Here is a 21,681-nt window from a genome sequence, read left to right as displayed (position 1 = left end):
TCCCAGGTATTTTACTGTTTTCGATGCAATTATAAATGGGATTGTTTTCTTAATTTCTTTTTCTGAAAGTTCATCATTGGTTTATAAAAATGCCATTGACTTTTAATATTTATTTTGTAACCTGTTACTTTACTGAATTCATTGATCAGTTCTAACAGTTTTTTTGGTGGAATCATTAGGGTTGTCTAGATATTGGATCACGTCATTGGCAAATAACAAAAGTTTTACTTCTTCCTTTCCAATTTGGATAACTTTTATGTCTCTTTCTTGTCTTACTGCTGTAGTTAAGGCTTCCAATACAATGTTGAAAATGAGTGGTGAAAGTGGACATCCTTGTCTTGTTCGTGATCTTAAGGAAAATGCTTTTAACCTTTCCCCATTGTGATGTGAGCTATAGGTTTATCATATATGGCCTTTATTATGTGGAGGTATGCTCTCTCTATTCCCACTTTGCCGAGAGTTTTTATCATAAATGGATGCTAGATTTTGTCAAATGTTTTTTCTGCATCCATTGATATGATCATATGGTTTTTATCTTTCAATTTGTTAATGTAGTGTATCACATTAACTGATTTGCAGATATTGAGCCAAACTTGCATCCCTGAAATAAATGATCATGGCGTTTGATATTTTTAATGTATTGCTGATTTTGGTTTGCTACTATTTTGTTGATTTTTGCATCAATGTTCATGAGAGATAGCAGCCTATAGGTTTCTTTTTTTGTAATGTCTTTGTCTGGTTTTGGAATCAAGGTAAGGGTGGCCTCATAAAATGAGTTAGGGAGCTTTCCTTCTTGAATTTTTTGGAATAATTCTTTTAAGTGTAAGGTTAGATTATTTATTTGAGTTTTTTTTTATTTTTTCTTGAGGTAGGCTTGTATTGCTATAAATTTCCCTCTTAGGACTGCTTTTTCTGTCTCCCACAAATTTTGAGTCATTGTGTTTTCATTTTCTTTTGTCTCTAGGTATCTTTTAATTTCTTCCTTGATCTCATTGATAACCCATTCATTGTTTGGGGTACTATTAATTAATAAAATCAAATAAGTTTCAAATGTATAATTCAATAGTATGTCATATGTATATATTGCATTGTGTGTTCACCACTCAAATTTAGATTTCCTTTTGTCACCAAATATTTGTCCCCTTTACCTTTATGTACCTCCCCCCTCTCCCATTCCCTCTGGTAACTGCTAATTTACTGTCTACAAAGTTTTTTTGTTTTTGTTTTTTTAAATAATGTATTTTTAGCAAAGGACTTTGTCAGTCTTTTTCAAATAATGATTCTTAGGCAGCAACCCACAGTTGCATATGATGGCCCTCTAACTACCAGTTATTACCAATTTCCCTTTTTCACCCAATCTTAGTCCTATATGAGAAACTCCCCTTTTCTCTTACTCTGGTTTCTATTTAATATTCATTGCTATCCTGTATGATCCATTTTACTTATTTTTTATTATTGTGATTTAAGTGACTTAATGTACCTTCACATAGGATGCAAGGGGGGAAATGGCTTTTTATATGATTAAAAAGATAGTTATTCCGTGTTGGTTCTTGGGTTGTACAGGTAACACCATTAAAAAGAAAACATTACTTTTGAGCATTCAGAGAAAAAACTGAGGCAAAATTTATCTGGCCTTTTTGTGTTTTCATTTAAAGTTGGAATTCTAATTTTTATTTCTAATAATCATGTAAGAAGTATATCATATGATTCACTAACCCAGATTTATTTTACAAAAAGATTTTTAAAAACCTCTCACCTGGCACTTTAAAGTATACATTAAAAGGATTAAACAAGAGCATTCAGAGAGGAGAAACATACATAAATAACATTTTTAAACTCTATATTTGGGTATTATCTACAATGACTCAGACATGTGTACAAATGTACAATAAAATTTTGTCAGTTTGAGAACTCAGGGTTTTTTCTACATTGAATATAGACAAAATTAGTTCAAAACATGATCCAGATTTTATACATTGCAGAAAGGAGATCAAAGAAGTTACTCAATGCATTTTCACCAACAGCAACAACACATTAACCAATCCCTATCCGTAACTTTTGGTTGATAATAAAGGCAGGATACCTTACGGTCTACAGATTTTTTAAGGATGGGAACTATATGTTAAGGCTACTTTTTGTTACTCATTTCTAGTCACAACATAAAGGTGATGTCTGTAGATGCTAAATCATTCTACTCTTTAATTTTTTGATAGAAAATAATAGAAAATGTATTTTTCTTTATAGGATTTCTTGAATGATTGATACTCAGTGTATTTTTAATAACTATATAGAATATTTGTATTAACTTAACTACATGCCTTAGTATAATGTGTTATTTCAATACAGTCATCCACTGCCTCCAACAAAAAAATAGAGACAAGGCAGCTTATCATCCCCCAGGCATATTGTGCAATTGAAAGTTTTATCATGCTATTTAAATATACTCTTCTGGGTAAAAGCAAGCTAGCACAAAGGACAGAATGAGTGACACATGTAGTAGGTGAAGATTTGTGTATTTCTTTTTTTTTTCATTTGTTTATATATTTGCTTATATTAAACATCTACTAAGTAACAGATATTTTGCTATATTCTTCCTCCCACTTTTTAAATTAAATTTTATTGGGTTAATAAAATTATATAGGTTTCAAGCGTACAATTCTATAACACATTATCTGTATATTGGATTGTTTGTTCACCACCCAAAGTCGAATATCCTTCCGTCATTATATATGTGACACCCATTATCCTTATGTACCTCCCTTTCCTCCCCTGTTCCCTCTGGTAACCACTACTGTTGTCCATGTCTATGAGTTTTTGTTTGTTTGTCTTGTTCATTTGTTGCTTTCAGTTTTATATCCCACAAATGAATGAAATCATGTGGTTCTCGATTTCTTGTCTCACTTATTTAGCTTAGCATGATTATCTCAAGATTCATTCATGTTGTTACAAATGGCAGTATTTCATCATTTCTTATGAAAGTTGTGTATTTCATTTCATGTAAGTTCTTGCATATGATGGGGAAAACAAAGTTTGGGGATGTGCCCTGGAGATACAAATGTGTCTTTCTATAATCTACTAGGCTTGGCTTGTGAATATGTGATTTTTATGAGATCTCTCATTTGGAGATGGTTTGAGGATTGACCAGATGGAAAGCATGGCACTGTGGGATATATCATTTATCACAATGACAGTTTGTAGTCATCAGTGATCCTCTCAACACGGGAGGAAGCTAGAACTGTGAATGTGGAGCAGCATTACAGCCAGAATAGTGGAGTTTGGCAACATTTCGATTTCTCATTAACTTAATCATATTAATTCATTAGTTATATATATCAAAGTAATTCACTCAAAAATTGTCATAAGGAACAACTTATAACTGTTTAAAAACAGAAGACTGTTATTAAATTTCTTGGAAAATTATATAGTCCTATCTAATTATACTAGCTGTCCCTAAGTATAAATTTCTATAAGAATGATCAAAAAGGAAAGATCAAAATTTTATTTTATTGAAGTCATATAATCACCAAACATCTTGTCTGTCATATTTAACTTAAGCAGTTCTGATATGATCCTGAAGATTTATAGCTTGAATTTTCAATTCTAAATTTTTACATGAAAGATGTAGTTTAATGTATTTGTAAAAATATGATATTAATGATCAAGAAACCTGGGCTTTGAAACTCTGGCTTCATCCTTACTGTCTCTGAGATTTGAGGCAAGTTATTTAACTTCTTGAAAACTCATTTTCTTCATCTGTTAACCAGAAATATTAATGCTAAGCTGACATGATTGATGAGAGTATCAAATAAGAAAATATTTGAAAATCACTCTTTTTTAAACTTAAAGCTTACCTAATGCATACACTTAGATACACAATAAATATGCAGGAGTGCTTTATAAAACACCATACAGATTATTATCATTAACATCATCATCATTATTATCATCACCATCAGCATCCTGTGTGGTTTGCTTAAATCCAAGTTTACACCTCCACTTACATTGAAATTAAGCAATAGTTTCTGCTCTATGAGCCACCCATGAAAGATGGAAATAATTGGCAGGAGTCTAAAAAAATTGATAGAGACATTTTTAAGTTAAAATAATTATAATGTGTATAGAAAAAAAAAAAACACTGACAAACATTAACACAGAAATTGGCATTCGGGAAACCCAATTAATCCAACTAATGTAATAAGTGGAGTTCTTGTTATTAAACTGATATAGTTATGCTTTTTATTAGTAGAGGAAATGTAATTGCATGTTAGTCTAAACTCCTCTCTATGGTAGAAAATATCAGTAATTCAACTTCTGGCTTCTATTAGGCCTATGGTTCTTCCTGAGCATGAAAGAAATAACTTAAATAAAATTCAATGACATAAAAGCAGTTACCATTTGTGTGACATGAAGCATGTTTTACAATATTGCTCATTGAAAAACCCAAAGACAGTCATAGAAACAGAAATGTTTTAAGACAATCATCGAGAAGATTTGTTTGTTTTTTTTCTAAATTGATCTCTCCTTTTAACATTCGCAAAAGAATGGCTTAAGAGCTTTCTGTCTTCTTTATGACTACTTCTTAGCATCCAAATTAACTGAGAATATGAAATGCATCGTGAAAAGAAAGGAGCACACTGATTTCAATGATGTAATGAAGCTAATTGGCATTATATTGTATCATGAAATTGACATCACACTACCAAAACTTGGCAGGATTCTACTTGTGGCTCTGCCAATCCCGAATTGAGTGTTGTAGCTACTTTAATGTAATGGATCTTCATGGGCTCAGTTACCCAGGGACTTGGATAACAGTTGAAATTCTTAAAAATATTTTGTCATAATAGAGCTTGATGAAAAACAAACAAACAAACAAAAAAAACAGTTAAAGAGTTCTCTACTTTTTAAGGAATGAATGCTACAGGAATTTTATCTGAAGCACTTTATTACTTCCTTGTAAGCTGTCAGTTTAAATCTCTCTCAGGCCAAATTCCACATCTGGCTATTCGAAATGCTTCACAAGCTGAGGAAAGGGGAGCAGTCATCTTTTGGGAAATTCAAAGGTACACATGACTAATCCATCCTTTCTATGTGATCCAGGGATATTAGCATTTCTGCAAAGCTGCGGAGAAAGATGCGGAGGATATTCCCTCCATTTTTCCTCCATATAGCCCAAATGATTTTACAGAAAATACTATAAAAAGGTATTATGTATTATTGTGAAATCAAGGAATTAAGATATGGATTATACAACAGGAACAGAGACAGAAACATGAAAATGAGAATATCAGCAGTTCAATATATGAAGGAAAACACAATCAAACTTCATCATTTTGCAATAAATAGAGAAAATGCTGAATGGAATTTGGAAAAACTATGACTTATAAAATGACTTATATTAATGTGTTGTAATTATTTTCTCATGTTTGATGCAGAATAGATGTTCAATAAATGTATGTTAAATGAAAAGAATGAATAAATATATATATTTATCTATAGGTAGAAATAGATGGTATAGATATTATATAACTCTGTCCATAGTTACATAGATATAATATCTAAATGAATATCAAAGAATATTGGCAAAAAGAGATCTTATGAGTTTTATCTTAGTGAATAAGACTTATCATAAGTAATTAGTATGTTGATAATTTATATAGAAACAAGAGTTTGCTAAAGTAATTTTTAGATACCTAAGTACATTTAAAACCTTCAAGTATTTTAATGACCTCACACCCATGAACACATTCTCACATACACACACATACATTTCTTGTTTATAGTTTTAATTTGCTAAAAAATATATGTTTATTAATACTAGAGACTTTAGCATAGCTTTCACTTGCATTTTTTGCTTGTAATTGCTAGGGAGAAAACAACAATTTAAAGACAAAATTATATACAAAAACATCACAATATCTTAAAAGAGACATCATGATTATTCTACTCTGTTACATTATATCCCATTTTCAAGTTATAAATGAAAAGAAATAACAAGTTTCATTACTTAGGCAAACTTAGCAGGATTCAAAGGGGCTGCCCCACACATGTGACATTGAAACGGAAGGCAGCAGTAGACTATTTTCACTAACTAATTTGCCAGTTTTATGTAAAAATATACATAGCTGAATAATTATTTCTTTCTTTAAAAAAAAATTTTGAAACATAAGGACCTAAAACTGGAAAGCATTGTAAAACATTTCAATAATCATTTGAAAAAAAAGAATAATTCTCAACCTGTTATAACTATATTAAAAATATCAACCAAGTTCTTCAAAAGAATTTTTTTTTAAATAAAGTTAATGAAAGTGAAGTTTGTAATGTATGGTAATGTCAAATATGTCAAATATAATGTCAAATATGAAACTCGCTGGTAGCTAAATTGAGAATTGATTCTAATTCAATTATCTTGGCTAAAGCAGGAGTAAAGTGGTGTGTTTAATCCAAAATAATGCATAATCCCAGAATTATTTCTACTTGGCTTTACAGAGCATTTCTCTTCTTATATTCGACCATAAGTGAATAAGACATTCTTGGACATGTAAAATAAATTCATGTAAACTAAACTAAGGAAAGGAATTACTGTAGATCTGTGCAGATTCCTCCTCCTCCTGCTGCTTAACATTTTTTTCTGTCTGCCATTTAGACAGAAGTGTTCATGCCTTTCCCCACTCAATGCCTTATCTGTCTCTATCATTTCATTCTAGGCACAAAGAGTTAAAAATTAAGATTTTTGTTTCAATGACTTTCATAATGATAGATCCAAATCGTAGGAGGGAAGGCCAATACTGTAATCCAAAGAAAGAGGCTCAATTATCTGGTAGGAGGTGAAGCATATATATCAAGTAAATTAAGAAGAAATGGAAACTCACACTGAATTTTCTCATGCACTATAAGACATCATGCTGATGAGGAAGGAATATAGGCTCTGAAGTCTAAACGACCTGGGTTTGAAACCCAGTAATGCCACTCAATTGCTTTGTAACCCTAAGCAATTAAACTTACCAAGCTATAAATTTTTTACCTGAAAAATGAAGACAATATTATAAGGCTACTATGGAAATTAAATAAAGTGTATAGAAAACACTTAGCACCCATGCCTGGTACATAATATGAAGTTAATATGCATTACAGGTTTTCTTCAACAGATAAGGTACTAAAGTTTACTCAAGAGTACATTAGCTTCAAGGCAATTTTAAAATTCTTTTTTTTTCTTTAATGTACATGCTCCCTCAAAATCTGGACACAGATCTGATTATTTACAGGGTACTATTTCTAGTCTCCGTCAATGTATTTTAGAATACAAGAAATAGATTATCATTTATTGAACACCAAGATATATCCAGGCACTGTTATCCCCTCTATATTAATTTATACACACAGGACTACTTTTTCTTGTATTAGAATATGTTTGTAACTACTTAAAGTCTACAAAAATCATTATCTAACTCCAAAGGCCCAGTTTCTTCCTAAATTCTCCATCTTAGCTAATGACATCATTATCCAGCTCATCACCCATGCTAGACATGAAGCATCCTAGACTTCATTCTCTTACTCTATATTTTGATTAATTATCAAGTATAATTAATGTTAATTATTAAATGACTCTGAACCTTTTTCCACTCCATTGAATTTTCCTTAGTTCAGGTCTCAGTATTTCTCCCTTGAACTGGAGCAACTGACCCTCCTTCCCTTTATTGTTATTTACCCTCCACAGCAATTGTTTGTAGAACATTTGCTTAGTTACTTAGCAGTGGTTCCTTTTACCTACAGCAGCTTTTTAAATTTTAAACAAAATCCTATGTGAATTAGGAAATGTAAATTCTAACTGAGGCAGAAGTGGGGAACCTGGAAATTATTCCTCAATTCCATATCAGCCAGTAAAAAAATTCTTAAAAAACACTTTGGAAACCACTGGCTAAACACAATAAATAAAAAACCAGCTTCACAAGATGTCTTTCCCCACCATATTCTAACCAAAACTCCTATGAGTCTCTGACCTCAAATCTCTGCTTCAGTATCTTCAATTTAATTGTCATACCCCCTATCACACTAGGCTATTTTTCACCAGTGTATATCTGTCTATATAGTCTTCTCTCTGCCTGTACTATTTTCCCCAATTCCTCATTTGTCTAACAGTCTATAAGAGATAGCTCCAAAGTTTCCATCTCCCTGAGCATTAACCAATTTAGCAAATTGATTTAGTTGCTCCCCATCTCTGTGATCTTATAGTACTTGCATGTACTTGTATTATAATCTCTATCATACTTTAATGCAATTATTAGTTTACATATCATTCTCCTTAATTTTTCTGTGACAAGGACTACTACTCATATAATTTTGCATTGTCTAAGATCTAATACCCCAAACACAGTAGGTGCTTTATAAATTATTATATCATTGAATTTATAAAGATCTCATTGTTATTGAAGTCATTTTCTACCATGTAATACCTTTAATGATTTTTAAAGTTTCAACTAGAGAAATGTTAAGTCTAAGTGTTTTTTGCACTTTTAGGTTCTTTTTTAGAGAATCCAAAAAATTCAATGCTTATTTATGAGACATATTTTTAGGAGAGCACTGTTTATCGCATTGTTCAAGGGAAAGCAATGGATTATTATTTAAGATAATGACCACTTGCACTTTCTTCTTTTCTAATCATAAGGAATGTATCTTCTTTCTATTCTTTAACTGAGAGTAATAACTTGGAAAGATACACAGGTGCCCAGAACCCTTGAAAACAAAAAGAATATTACTGACAAATATAAGTAAGTAGGTGTGATGCCTCTTATAGGAGGCCTTGAGACAATGCTAGTTTGGCCAGCCCGTAACACATAAAACTATATATCCATACCTGCATCCTTTGATTCCTGCCCGTAACACATAAAAACATATATACACACTCAAAATAAGGCCTTGAAAGGGATTTACTGCAAGAAAATTACAATTATTTTTTTAAAGTCATGTCCATTTGATTTGAGTCACTTGAGTAACAAAATTGCTTTCATGAATACTCAAAAAATTCAATAATGTAACCTCTAGTAGAGCTTGAAAAGCTCTGAAGGACAAGGCAGTTAGATCAATATTAGTTTATTTCAAATGGTGGGCAGTATAAAGAGACAAGGTTGATCATCGAATGAATTTTATTACCTGTTGGAGTGATAAGTCCTGGTGATAAGAGGCCTGGGACTGAATGAGGCAAAAGGCGAGCATTGTCCTGCAACACTCCCAGAGAACGTTTAGGAGGCCTGCCCGGCCTTGAACTGTTGAAAAACAGACAAACAAATATCAGGTTAAAAATGTACTCTTTTTGGAAATACCATCACTTGCTACATTCACCTGCTAAATCTCGTTTAATTGCCAACAGTGTTAGAATTTTATATCAAAGACTATGTCCATTGATTACTAAAAGATGAATATTTTCCTTTCCACTAAATTTTGCAACATAGTTACAGCAAACATTAAAACCACAAAAGATCAATTTCAAGTTTAGATTCCATTTATAAGCCAACACTTTGCAATACAGCTTACCTGTTGTGAGAAACCAAAATTATCCCTTGCAGTCAAAGCTACACTTGATACCTGCTACTGAGATCTGAGATAGTGACTCACAGAATTAAAATTGTACAGAATGTGAAGTGATTAAGTCTCTACCCAGCATGGCAGAAATTAGGAGTAAAGAGATGAGAGATGTGGAGTAAGACCTTATGCTTATTAGCATTTCCACAGCTGCCAGAAGCCTACAACGAACAAAGGACTCGTGCCAATAGGTTTTTTCCTACCTATTTTTTAAACCAGGCTGTTTAACCAGCAGTGCACTTTCTTGGAGAGGCTGTACTAATTTAACCTGCCACCTTTACAATCTAGGCTGTCTTTTCTCAGATTGATTGGTGTTTTTAACTGATGAGTTGAGGCTAAATTTATAACATTAACCTAACCCATTCCATTTGTACATTCTTCACCCTGATGTGTACAGTTCAGGAATTACAGTTGCAAATATTAATACATAAAATAATGAAATAGAAAGTCAGTATCTGGTCTCTATCTTATACCCTAATACAGTCAGTGTACTGAATACATCATTTTGAGGTTGTCACCACAATGAAGAGGTACATAAGTCATCAAACATTAGGATCAAGTCATTCTAGAGTCCCCCAATATATTTCAAATATTGCTTTCTTCTTTGCCTAAAATATTGCTGTTGCTTTTTTTAGTAGAAATGCAGTTTATAAAGCTGAATAATAGGGCTTTTGACAAAATACTACAAAATACTATATTAAATAACCCAAGCCACAAAAATGTATGAGGTTCAGATAGAGAACATTTCCAAAAATGACTTTTGGTTCACAAAAAAATTTAAGTTAAACCTCACTCTATCAACTTTGCAGTAGCAAAATGCTCCATCAATGTAAGACAAACTCTGCTCTTAAATGAAGACGACTTCTAGCAACCTTACACAGAGGTACCATTATCCAGTTCATTTTTCATACACTGATGGTGTTATTTTCTTTCATTGTACGTCAATATCGTATATCAACCTAGCATGAAATATTCTGTTTTTCTCATTTAATGTTTCAATTTTATAAACCGACTCTCTTCTCCTTTCTACTTGATTCTGGGCTATAATTTATTTTATTTTATTCAGTGTTGTTATCCTGTATGCCCTTGCTTTCTTTTATGGCTTCCTAACTCTTTTGAAGAATAATGATAAGGAAAATAGCTATTTACTTCAAATGTCCTAAAGGATCCCAAGATCACTGAACGATCTTCATCAGGATATATCCAGTCATTAGAAGAAGAAAAAGGCCAGTTATCTTGTTGAATAATCTTTATCAAATCTATACTACTATTTAAGTGCTTCTTTGTGTTTTTCCATTTGTCAGAACTCTAGCCTACTAATTTTATTCGAGCCCACCTAATTATTCTGTACTTTTCCAATGTAAACATTTCAGTGCTGTCTTCATGCTTATGATCACTTTCAGACATGCTCCTTCCAGAAGTAAGCAGCCTAATGCTCCCTCTACTTCCATATGATGAGCCAGCTGTTGATCTATACTTTGAAAGCTAAAAGGTTTAACTAGTTCTGTTCCAAATTTCTTGGTCAATCTCACAATTAAAAGTAGTTATTTTTTGAATAAGCTGATTCAGGTTTGGAAGGCATTAAAGGCCTTTTAGTCTGGTAGTTCTACCTTAAATTCCAAGATTTGAAAAAACTGATCAAGTTTCCAACCATCAGATCAATATTGGAGAATTCATGACTTATGTCACAATGGCTTGGTATTATTTCCTACACATTCTATAAACTGGGAGAATCATATTCTCCATCCTAATATTCTTTTTAGTTTATAAGTTTATGATGTTGGTGCGATAGTGTCTCTCCAATTAGAATGTAAGTTCCATGGAAGTAGAATATATGTCTGATTTTATTTGTCACTGTGTCCTGAGCAATTTTCATGGTGCCTAGCACACAGTAAGGTACAATAAATGATTAATTAAATCAGTTCATTAATAATGACAGGAAATATTTTACCGTTGCTATAATTTCCAAATATTCCTTAGATTGTCCTATTCTCCTTAACCACATGAATCACATGCCAGCTGCATCATTTAATTAGCAGATAATCATTTTTTAAGTCTTAGACCCTACAGAAATTACAGGACCTTCAAAATATGATCCATTCAAATCTGACTACATACAAAGTTAAGGAAGAGTAGAGGACACTATCTTATGTCTGAGGTGTCTAACAAGCTTCAAGATTCACTCATGGACTCAAAATCTCTGGAGTTATGCATGTGCACTTATTCAATTATCCAATAAAAGAACATGCAGTTCAGTGTATGTCTGGAACTGGAACTAGGTATCAGAGTCACAAAAGGTTAAAATATGAGCTTGACAAGGTCAGTGGTTTGTTTTGTTTATTCTTTGATATATTGTGAGAACTTAGAACACCCTCTGCCTTTGAGGAGCTTATGGTAGAGATATGTCTGACACGTTATTTAAATTTTATGATTAACTCTTTAATGAGTATGATCATTTTATATCTACTTCCAAACTTGTTTAAACTTATTAGAGAGCAAAAATCACATTCAGATTCCTTTGTTTTTACTCTTGGAAAGAAGACTTGGAGCTCTAGAGTAAATGATTTAAATTTAAGTTTGTGAGAGTGCTTTATAATCAATAGAGCCCCATAGTAATGTAAGATAGCTTTATTTTTACTTTTAGACCTAATGATCCTCTATAGTAAGACGCTCCTACCACTAAAGTTTCTGCATTTTCTTTCAAATAACACAAGCCTGACAACATGATGAAAGATTATAGAGGACTCTGTAGAAAGTTGGTAAAGATCATTTTTGATAGATGATCCTGCCATACTTCTTATCTTTAAAATATTTATTAGCATCAGGCAGATTTACATATTAATCAAGACAAATAAACATGTGGTGATTTAACTAGGAAACTATTATTTGTATGACAATTTAATCAGCATAGGTTGAAAGGTCCATCATTGCAGCATCCTGTTTCTGCTAAAATATTGATTGCATTACTGATTTCAATAATGCTTTTTTTTACAGGCTACAAATAACCATGTAATTACTCTTTAATTGAATGATAATTACTTGTTGGCAATTATTTGTTTTCAGTTTAATTGCAAGGTTATTTGTACTCTGTAAAATAAAACAGATCTTTTCTTAATGTTCCCATACAAACAGCTCAGTGGATTATCAGCCATAAACACCACAAATGAAAGTTGTTAAAGTACATGGCAAATAACCCCCTAAAATAGCAAAACTTTCATTAAATAGTTCAGCTAAATGTTTGAAAGATTCAGCTTTATGAAATCAACATTAGGGGTAATATTTATAGGTGGTTTGGTGGAAAATTATTCCAAAAAAATCACAATTTTCTCTGAGCCCAGGGCACCTTTTAGCAAAATTTATCTTGATATGTATTTTACCCTTCATTCCATAAGCTTCTTTAGAGGAAATAAAATAATAACACAACTTGAAATATATATCAACAGTATTTCATATTTCTGCAGTTGAAGTGAATTACCATCAGAGCATTACCTTGCAGTTTATACACTTTATAGAGCTGGCAGTTCCCTAAGAGGGAAATTCAGTAAGTCTTCTGGTGTCAGCAAGATATGGTGCATTCTATGATATACTTACTTGAAGTTGTAATAGATAAAGTAGCTGATACTTAGCTCATTAAGATTATGAAATTTCACTGTTGGAATTATTTTTATTTCATGTTATCAGCCATTCACATATAAATCAAAGAGTAAGCAACTTAGTAAGGTCAGTGATTTTGTTGTTTCAAAGAAAAGAAGTCTTGTTAATACATTCATTAGTCATGCCATGAGCCTTCAAACTATGTAATATAAATCATATGGTCAGATATGATTTAGTAAGGAGTCATAAGTCATGTAATCCTCTTCAATGAAAGGTTGGCTTACTATTTAAAAAAAACACATGTAACGTTCTGGGACAAACTGAGCAAATTGCTAAAGATATAATATCACCTAAAGGTGGTATGAGCATCATCTTGTAAGGACCACTGCAATTAGATTCCTGAAGTGGGAGCTGTTAACAATGACCTAGGGTTTCCTTTCCAGAGCTATCGCTGATATTTATAATCCCTTAATAGCCTCTGAATGTGTCTTTTTTTTCTCTTTACTTACATTAGAAGCCATGAAAACCAAGAATGACGTTAGCCTTGAAGGTGTTGTTTACCTGACTGAAAGTGCTACTCTGACTTTCAGTGTGCTTGTTAAACTAAATAAGAATCTTTTTTTTTTTTTTTTAATTTGCCAGAACAGTAAGACTTTTAATTGCATCGTGGATTAATAATAATCTCTTAGGTCTGACATTTATTACAACATTTCAAGCATGCCAAAGGTAGTTAAACTCTACCTGACCTTTTAGTGTTTATGAAGAAAAATAAACTCTGACCTTATAGCAACCTGAATCCATCTTCTTTCAGTGTTGGCAACTGATCACTTATCTAACTATTGCACTGGATTGTATTCCCAACCAGATCAAAGGAAGCAACAATCAATTCAGCAACTGGGAAAAAGTCATCCATGCAAAATGAGCAATTAACATTAATCATATATGAAATTGTTCAAGTTGATAACTGGAACCTGGTCACTATGGTAACTCTCATAAAATGGTGCTTATGTTAAACTGGGCCTCAATCAGCCCTTGGTTCATGGGAACATAAAATGTGGTTCATCATGTCTCTAAGAACTATCAATATAAGGAACAAACAATACACCAGAGACAAGGTTATTTATATTTCATTATCGTTTCCTCCCTTTTTCAGTTCTTGTAGGTATACCCAAAACTTATATTTGGATATATTAAAAGCATCAACACCAGCATTATGTTAGAGTTAGAGGAGTTAAGGAAATTATCTTTAACATAAGGGTGTTCGGGTAATGAAGGAAAACTCCCACTTGTTATTGGGTCAATTTAGGTTTATGCATTAAAATTATAATAGTAATAAATTGAATTATTTATAGATATTATTTGAAATTGTGGTTTAATTTCCTTGCTAAGATTAAATTTCTGTTTTTCTTCAATAAATCTGATGTAATAAACAGTTAGGAGTTGACTACTCACTTGATAGAAAGCATAACTGTGAAGATATTTTTTACTTCATTTACTTGACTCTTCCCTATTTAAATCAAATATGCTCTACTGCTGGTGTTAGCACCTTTAAATAAGTTTACTTTTTGTCATAAATTGGCTGAATTCTAATATACTTCTTAGTATAATTAACAAAGATTATATAACAGAAATGCTGGTATATGACCTGAATTCTGAGCAGCTGTTTTTGTACTGCTTGTGTAATCACTATTAACATCAGTAGAATCAATGCACCTTAGTAAATCTTAGAGTAAATCAAATTAAATAAACATTTCTCCTTCTAAGGCATATCATATCACGGCCAGACACATGTTGTTAAAATAAAGGCGTTCTTGAATTCAAAGAGTATATCATTGTGTGAAACTTCTTATATTAAGGGAATGAATAAGAAGTTAACATTCACATTTGGATACATTTCACTGGCATCTCAAATTCAACATATGCCTCCCAAAATCCCACTCTCCACACTTCCCTTCTCTTGTTTGCCAGCAATACAGGCATGCTCTTAGTAACGAAAACTATAAACTTGAGGATAATTTTGATTCTCTCTCATCCTCCCTCTTCATTTTCAGTCTTTAATTTTTGTTCCTCTGTAATATGTGTTGCAAATTTCCATTTCTATCCATTCCTATTTCCAACACCCTAATTCAGGCCTTGATCACATCACACTCAGGTTATCTTAAACAGGTTGCTTCATTGTTCCAATCTACTCTACATAAACCATGTTATAAATTTTAGTGAAACATCTTTCATTATGTCATCTTTTGTTTTAGAACCTTCTATACTTCCAGACTACCTACAAACTAAAATCTAAATGCCTTAGTCTAGTCATCTGCCTCAATATATCTTTCCTCCATTTTCTCCAATTACTTTTTTAACATTATTTTTTTTATTTTTCAATTACAGATGACATTAAATATTAGATTATTTTCAGGTGTACAGCATGGTGGTTAGACATTTATATAACTTACAAAGTGATTCCCCCTGATAAGTCTAATACCCCCGACACCATACGTAGTTATTAAAATATTATTGACTATATTCCAGATGCTGTACTTTACATCCTTGTGACTATTTTGAAACTGCCACTTTGTACTTCTTAATCTCTTCCCTTTTTTCACCAAATTCCTTAACTCCCTTCCCACACGGATACCATCAGTTTGTTCTCCGTAACTATGAAATTGTTTCTGTTTTATTTGTTCATTCATTTTGTTTTGTTTTGTTTTGTTTTGTTTTGTTTTGTTTTGTTTTAGATTCCACATATAAGTGAAATCATATGGTCTCTTCGGGCAAGAGAAATAAAAGCAAAAATAAACAAATGGGATTACATGAACCTAAAAGGTTTTGCACAGCAAAGGAAACCATCAACAAAAGAAAAAGACAACCTAATGAACAGGAGAAGATAGATATTCAGCAATGATACATCCAATAAGAGGTTAATACTCAAAATATAAGAAACTCATAAAATTTAACACCAAAAAAGACAAACAATCTGATTTAAAAATGGGCAGAAGGCTTGAATAGACATCTCTCCAAAGAGGACATACAGATGGCCAATAAATATATGAAAACATGTACAACATCATTAATGATTAAAGAAATGCAAATTAAAACCTCAATGAGATATGACCTCACACCTACGACTATCATAAAAATAATCTACAAGGGCAATCACTGGGCTAAGTTACGTTGAGTGGCCGGGATGTGGATGCAGCTGATATATCCCGACCCCGCCCCACTGAGCAGGAACTGCTCCCAGACAAGACTCAAGTGAAAATACTTGTGAGGATCTTTGGAAACATGGCGGAGTGAGAGACGTCCCCAAATCTCTCCCCTTGAAATAACAATAGGCTGAATATCTAAAACTCAACAAAAAACACCCAAACTGTACACTAGCATGTCTGAGTGTGGAATCTGCACATAAGAGCTACCACAGGTCAGAACTTCAAGTGCTGGGTGGTGGACTGGGAGAAATAAAGAAGCTACCTCTTGCAGCCACTGGAACTCCTTGCAGGAGGAGGGGGAGGAGAAAAGGAGCAGCAAGTTCCTTGAACAGCCCTGCCTGGGAAAGCTGTGATCTCCTCGTGGCTGGCAGGCAGCAGGGCCTAATCATCAGGGCAGAAGACAGAAAAGTAGCCAGCAGAAAATAACACTTGATTTTTACCAGCTGTGGTTGCAAAAACGAAACTGAGCTGCAGTCCCCAAACCACAACCCAGAGGGCCCCTCCCCCTAGACCATCCAAGACTGATCACCACGTGACCCCAGGGGAATCTAAGAAATGCTACCAAAACTGTTACTAACACTGACAGGGACTGAAACTGAGAGTAGGGAGTGTAATTAAATATCTACAAGAAAATAAAAAAGACATTATTTAGGCTTTATATAAAGAAGAGATCCAAGAGGCTTAGACGCTACCTACTGGAAATCAAAACAAAAGCGCATTTTTTGTAGCAGCCTAAAGAGAGACTTTTATATAATAAATCTTCTTTCTGGAAAAATAGAAGAATATACTTCCATTAATGTCAGCAGAATACACTTCCATTAATGCCCAAGTGGAGAAATAGTCCATTAAACACCATGAACAATCAAGGTGACAAGGCATCTCAGAAAGAAAAAGAAAAATCTCCAGAAAATAAGCTTACAGACATAGAAATATGCAACTTAAATGACAGAGATTTCAGGATGCTACCTCTGAAAAAACTCAATGAGTTCTGAAACGAGTCACATCAAAAATTTCAGGAATTAAAAAAACAACTAGATGAGCACAGCAAGGAAATTGAAACCTTCAAAAAGAAGAGAATAGATCTTCTGGAGATGAAAAAAACAAAAACAAAAACAAAAGCACTGCAAGAGTTGAAAAATGAAATAGCAAGAAGCTTGGGAAATAGAGTTGACCAAATGAAGGAAAGGATCAGTTGTATTGAAGACAGAAATCTAGAAATAAATCAAAAGGAAGAAGAGAAACTGAAGAATGAAAAATAAGGAAAGAGAAATTCAAGAAATTCAAGGAAACATAAGAATAATGGAAATTATTGAAGAAGAGGAAAAGAAACAGGGATTAGAAAGCATTTTCAAACAAATAGTTGACAAGAATTTCCGAAATCTAAGAAATGAGTTGGAGCTTGGAATTCAAGAAGTCAACAGAACACCCAATTATCTCAACCTAAAAAGGCCTTCTCCAAGAAACATTTTATTAAAATTATCAAAAATCAATGACAAAGAATTCTCAGGGCAGCCAGGGAGAAAAAAATGGTAACTTTTAAAAAATATTCATTAGATTATCCTTGGACTTCTCAGCGTAGACTTTACATGCCAGAAAGGAATGGAATCAAATATTTAAACTATTAGGTGAAAGGAACTAGCAGCCAAGAATAATGTATCCATCTAAGCTCTTCTTTGAAGAAGAGATGAAGACTTTTCCAGACATACAAAAATTGAGGGAATTCTCCACTATGAGGTCTGCACTACAGGAAATACTGAAAGGGATCAGTTCACCTAAAACAAAATGAAAAAAAAAATACATAATTAGGAGTAAAGTGACTATCAGAAAAAAAAAGAAACAGAGGAGTGCTACCCTTACTAAGGGCATTATAAGCATAAATAATAATAAGAGAATAGTTATAATAACAGTAATGAATGTTCAGCATATATAGGGGTAAAATGAGATAACAATGAATGAAAAGGGGAGACTCAAAATCCAGATTAGCAAAGGGGAATGTAGATAAGGCTCATGCAGAAGAAAATGGGCGACTAAATATTTGTAACTATCCCTTACATATTCGTAATGGTAACCACACACCAAAGATTCAGAACTGAAGTATATAACATAAAACAAGAAGTACCAGAAGGAAAACCCACAAAATCCACCCCTCCCCAAAAAAAGAAAGAAAAAAAGAAAAACAGAGAAACAGAAACACAAGGACAAGGAAGCAATGGAAACACTGAGTTACCAGAAAGCAAAAGATAAAATGGCTATAAGAAGATTTTATATTTCAATAATCACCCTAAATGCAAATAGATTGAACCCACCAATAAATAGGCACAGAGTTTCAGAATAGATCAAAACACAAAACCCAAACATACGCTGCTGCCAGGAGACATATCTCAGCTCCAAAGACAAATATAGACTCAAAGTGAAAGTGTGGAAAATGATATTGTAAGCAAATGGCATTCAGAGAAAAGCAGGAGTAGCGATAATAATATCAGAAGAAATAGACTTCAAATAAAAAAGGTAAAGAAAGATACTGAGGGACACTTCATAATGATAAAGAAAAACATGCAACAAGAAGACATAACACTTATTAACATCTGCGCTGCCAATCAGGGAACCTCAAAATATGTAAAGCAATTACTAACAGAACTAAAAGGAGAAACAGAGCAAAACACTATCGTGGTAGGAGATCTAAATAGCTCACTGTCTGATATGGACAGGTCATCCAAACAGAAAATAAATAAGGAAATCACAACCTTAAATGACACATTAGACCAACTGGACATAATGGACATTTACAGAGCCTTTCACCTCAAAACAGATGCTTATTATATATTCTTTTCTGGTGCACATGGAACATTCTCAAGGTTTGACCACATACTGAGACAGAGAAATAGACTCAACAAATATGAGAGTTGAAATCATACAAAACATATTCTCTGATCATAATCCTTTGAAACTAGAGATCAATTGTAAAAAGAAGTCAGAAAGAAACACAAATACATGGAGATTAAACAACATACTACTGAAAAATAACTCGGTTAGAGAAGAAATAAAAAGAGAGATCAAAAGATATATAAAAACGAATGATAATGATAGTATAACATATATAGTTTTTTTAAACAGGGCAACAGCAGTCATAAGAGGAAAGTTCATATCATTGCAGCCCTATCTCCAAAAACAAGAAAGAGCCCAAATAAACAACCTAATGCTTCATCTTAAAAAACTAGAAAAGGAAGAACAAATGAAGCCTAAAGTCAGCAGAAGGAAAGAAATAATCAAAATTAGAGCAGAAATCAATGAAATTGATGAAAAAATAGAAAAAATAAATGCAACAAAGAGCTAGTTCTTTGAGAAGGTTAGTAAAATTGACAAAATTCTGGTTAGACTAACTAAAGAAAAAAGAGAAATTTCACATATAAAATTAGGAATGAAAAAGGGGAAATAATGACAGACACCACAGCAGTAGGAAGGAAAATACAAGAATACTATGAAAAAGTATATAACACCAAATTTAATTTAACCTAGAAGAAATGGAAAAGTACATAGAAAAATACAACCTTCCTAGACAGAATGAAGAACCGAAAAATCTAAAGAGACAGATCAGCAGTATGGAAATAGAAACAATCATCAAAAACCTACCAAAAAGTAAAAGTCTAGGACCAGTAGGCTTCACCAGTGAATTCTACCAAACATTCAAAGAAGATTTAAAAGCTATTCTCCTTAAACTCTTCCAAAAAATCGAAGAGGAGGCAATATTTCCCAATTTATTTAATGAGGCCAACATCACCCCCCTAAATAAGATACTAGCAAACCAAATACAGCAACATATTAAAAGGATTATACACCACGATCAAGTGGGCTTTATCCCGAAGGCACAGGGATGATTTGACATATGCAAATCGATTAATGTCATACACCACATAAACAAATGAAAAAATAAGAATCATGTGATCATATCAATAAATAAAGACAATCCTTCGGCAAGATACAGCATCCATTTATGATCAAAACACTTAACAAAATTGGTATAGAAGGAAAGTACCTTAACATAATAAAGGCCATATATGACAAACCTTCAGCCAACATTATACTTAATGGTGAAAAACTAAAAACCTTCTCTCTAAGATCACAAACAAGGCAAGTCTGTCCACTATCACCACTGTTATTCAGTATAAGAATGAAAGTCCTAGCTAGTGCAATCAGGCAAGGGAAAGATATAAAAGGCATTGAATAGAAAACAAAGAAGTCAAACCGTCACTATTTGCAATTGACATGATTAATGATTCTCTATACAGAAAACCCTAAAAACTCCACAAGAACAGTACTAAAAACAATAAACAAATTCAGTAAACAAAATCTGGATACAAAATCAATGGTCGAAATCTGGATACAAAATCAATGGTCAAAAATTCATAGACTTCCTATACTACAAAAATTCATAGACTTCCTACTCTAATAACGAAGTTTTAGAAAAAGAAGTGGAAAAAATAATTCCTTTTGCAATTGCAACATGAAAAATAAAATATCAAGAATAAATCTAATGAAACATGTGAAGGACCTATAAAATGAAAACTGCAAGACTCTATTAAAAGAAATCAAAGTAGAGAAAAAGAAATGAAAAGATATTCCGTGTTCTTGGATTGAAGAATGAACATAGTTAAAATGACCTTATTACCTAAAGTATTATACAGATTTAATGCAATCCACATCAAAATCCCATCAGCATTTTTTAAATAGAACAAAAAATTATCAGATTTGTATGGAAACAGAAAAGACCCCGAACGCCAAAGCCATCCTGAGAAAAATGAACGAGAATGGAAGCATCACTCTGCCCGACTTCAAATTATACTACAAAGCAACAATAATCAAAGCAGCTTGGTATTGGAAGCGAAACAGACACATGAACCAGTGGAACAGAATCGAGAGTCCAGAAGTAAACTCATGTTTATATGGGCATGTAATTCTCGACAAAAGAGCCAAAAACATATAGTGGAGAAAGGAAAGCCTTTTCAATAAACTGGCCATACAAAAGAAGACATGCAAATGGCCAATGAAGGCTGCTCAACATCACTAGATATTAGGGAAATGTAAATCAAAACCACATAAAGATACTATCTTGCACCTGTTAGAACAGCTATTATCAACAGGACAAGTAATAACAAGTGTTAGAGAGGATGCGGAGAAAAAGGAACCCTCATACACTGCTGGTGGGGCTGCAAATTGGTACGGCCACTATGGAAAACAGTATGGAGGTTCCTCAAAAAACTAAGAATTGATCTACCATATGATCCAGCAATCCCTCTGCTGGGTATTTACC

At 32.8% G+C, this 21,681-nt stretch overlaps 1 protein-coding gene across 2 annotated transcripts in view; it reads right to left on the bottom strand.

Moving 5' to 3' along the window:
- The window catches only part of DACH2 (dachshund family transcription factor 2), a 688,009-nt gene that overhangs the window by 388,401 nt on the left and 277,927 nt on the right, over window positions 1–21,681 (bottom strand). For both annotated transcript variants that reach the window (XM_006905924.1, XM_006905925.1), the window contains one exon: window positions 9,148–9,260. In XM_006905924.1, coding sequence (XP_006905986.1) covers window positions 9,148–9,260 — 113 coding nt within the window. The remainder of the gene's footprint in view (window positions 1–9,147; window positions 9,261–21,681) is intronic.

Source organism: Pteropus alecto, unplaced genomic scaffold (genome assembly GCF_000325575.1).
Source record: "Pteropus alecto unplaced genomic scaffold, ASM32557v1 scaffold231, whole genome shotgun sequence".
Classification (NCBI taxonomy): Eukaryota; Metazoa; Chordata; class Mammalia; order Chiroptera; family Pteropodidae; genus Pteropus; species Pteropus alecto.
This window is presented reverse-complemented; position numbering and strand designations above follow the sequence as displayed.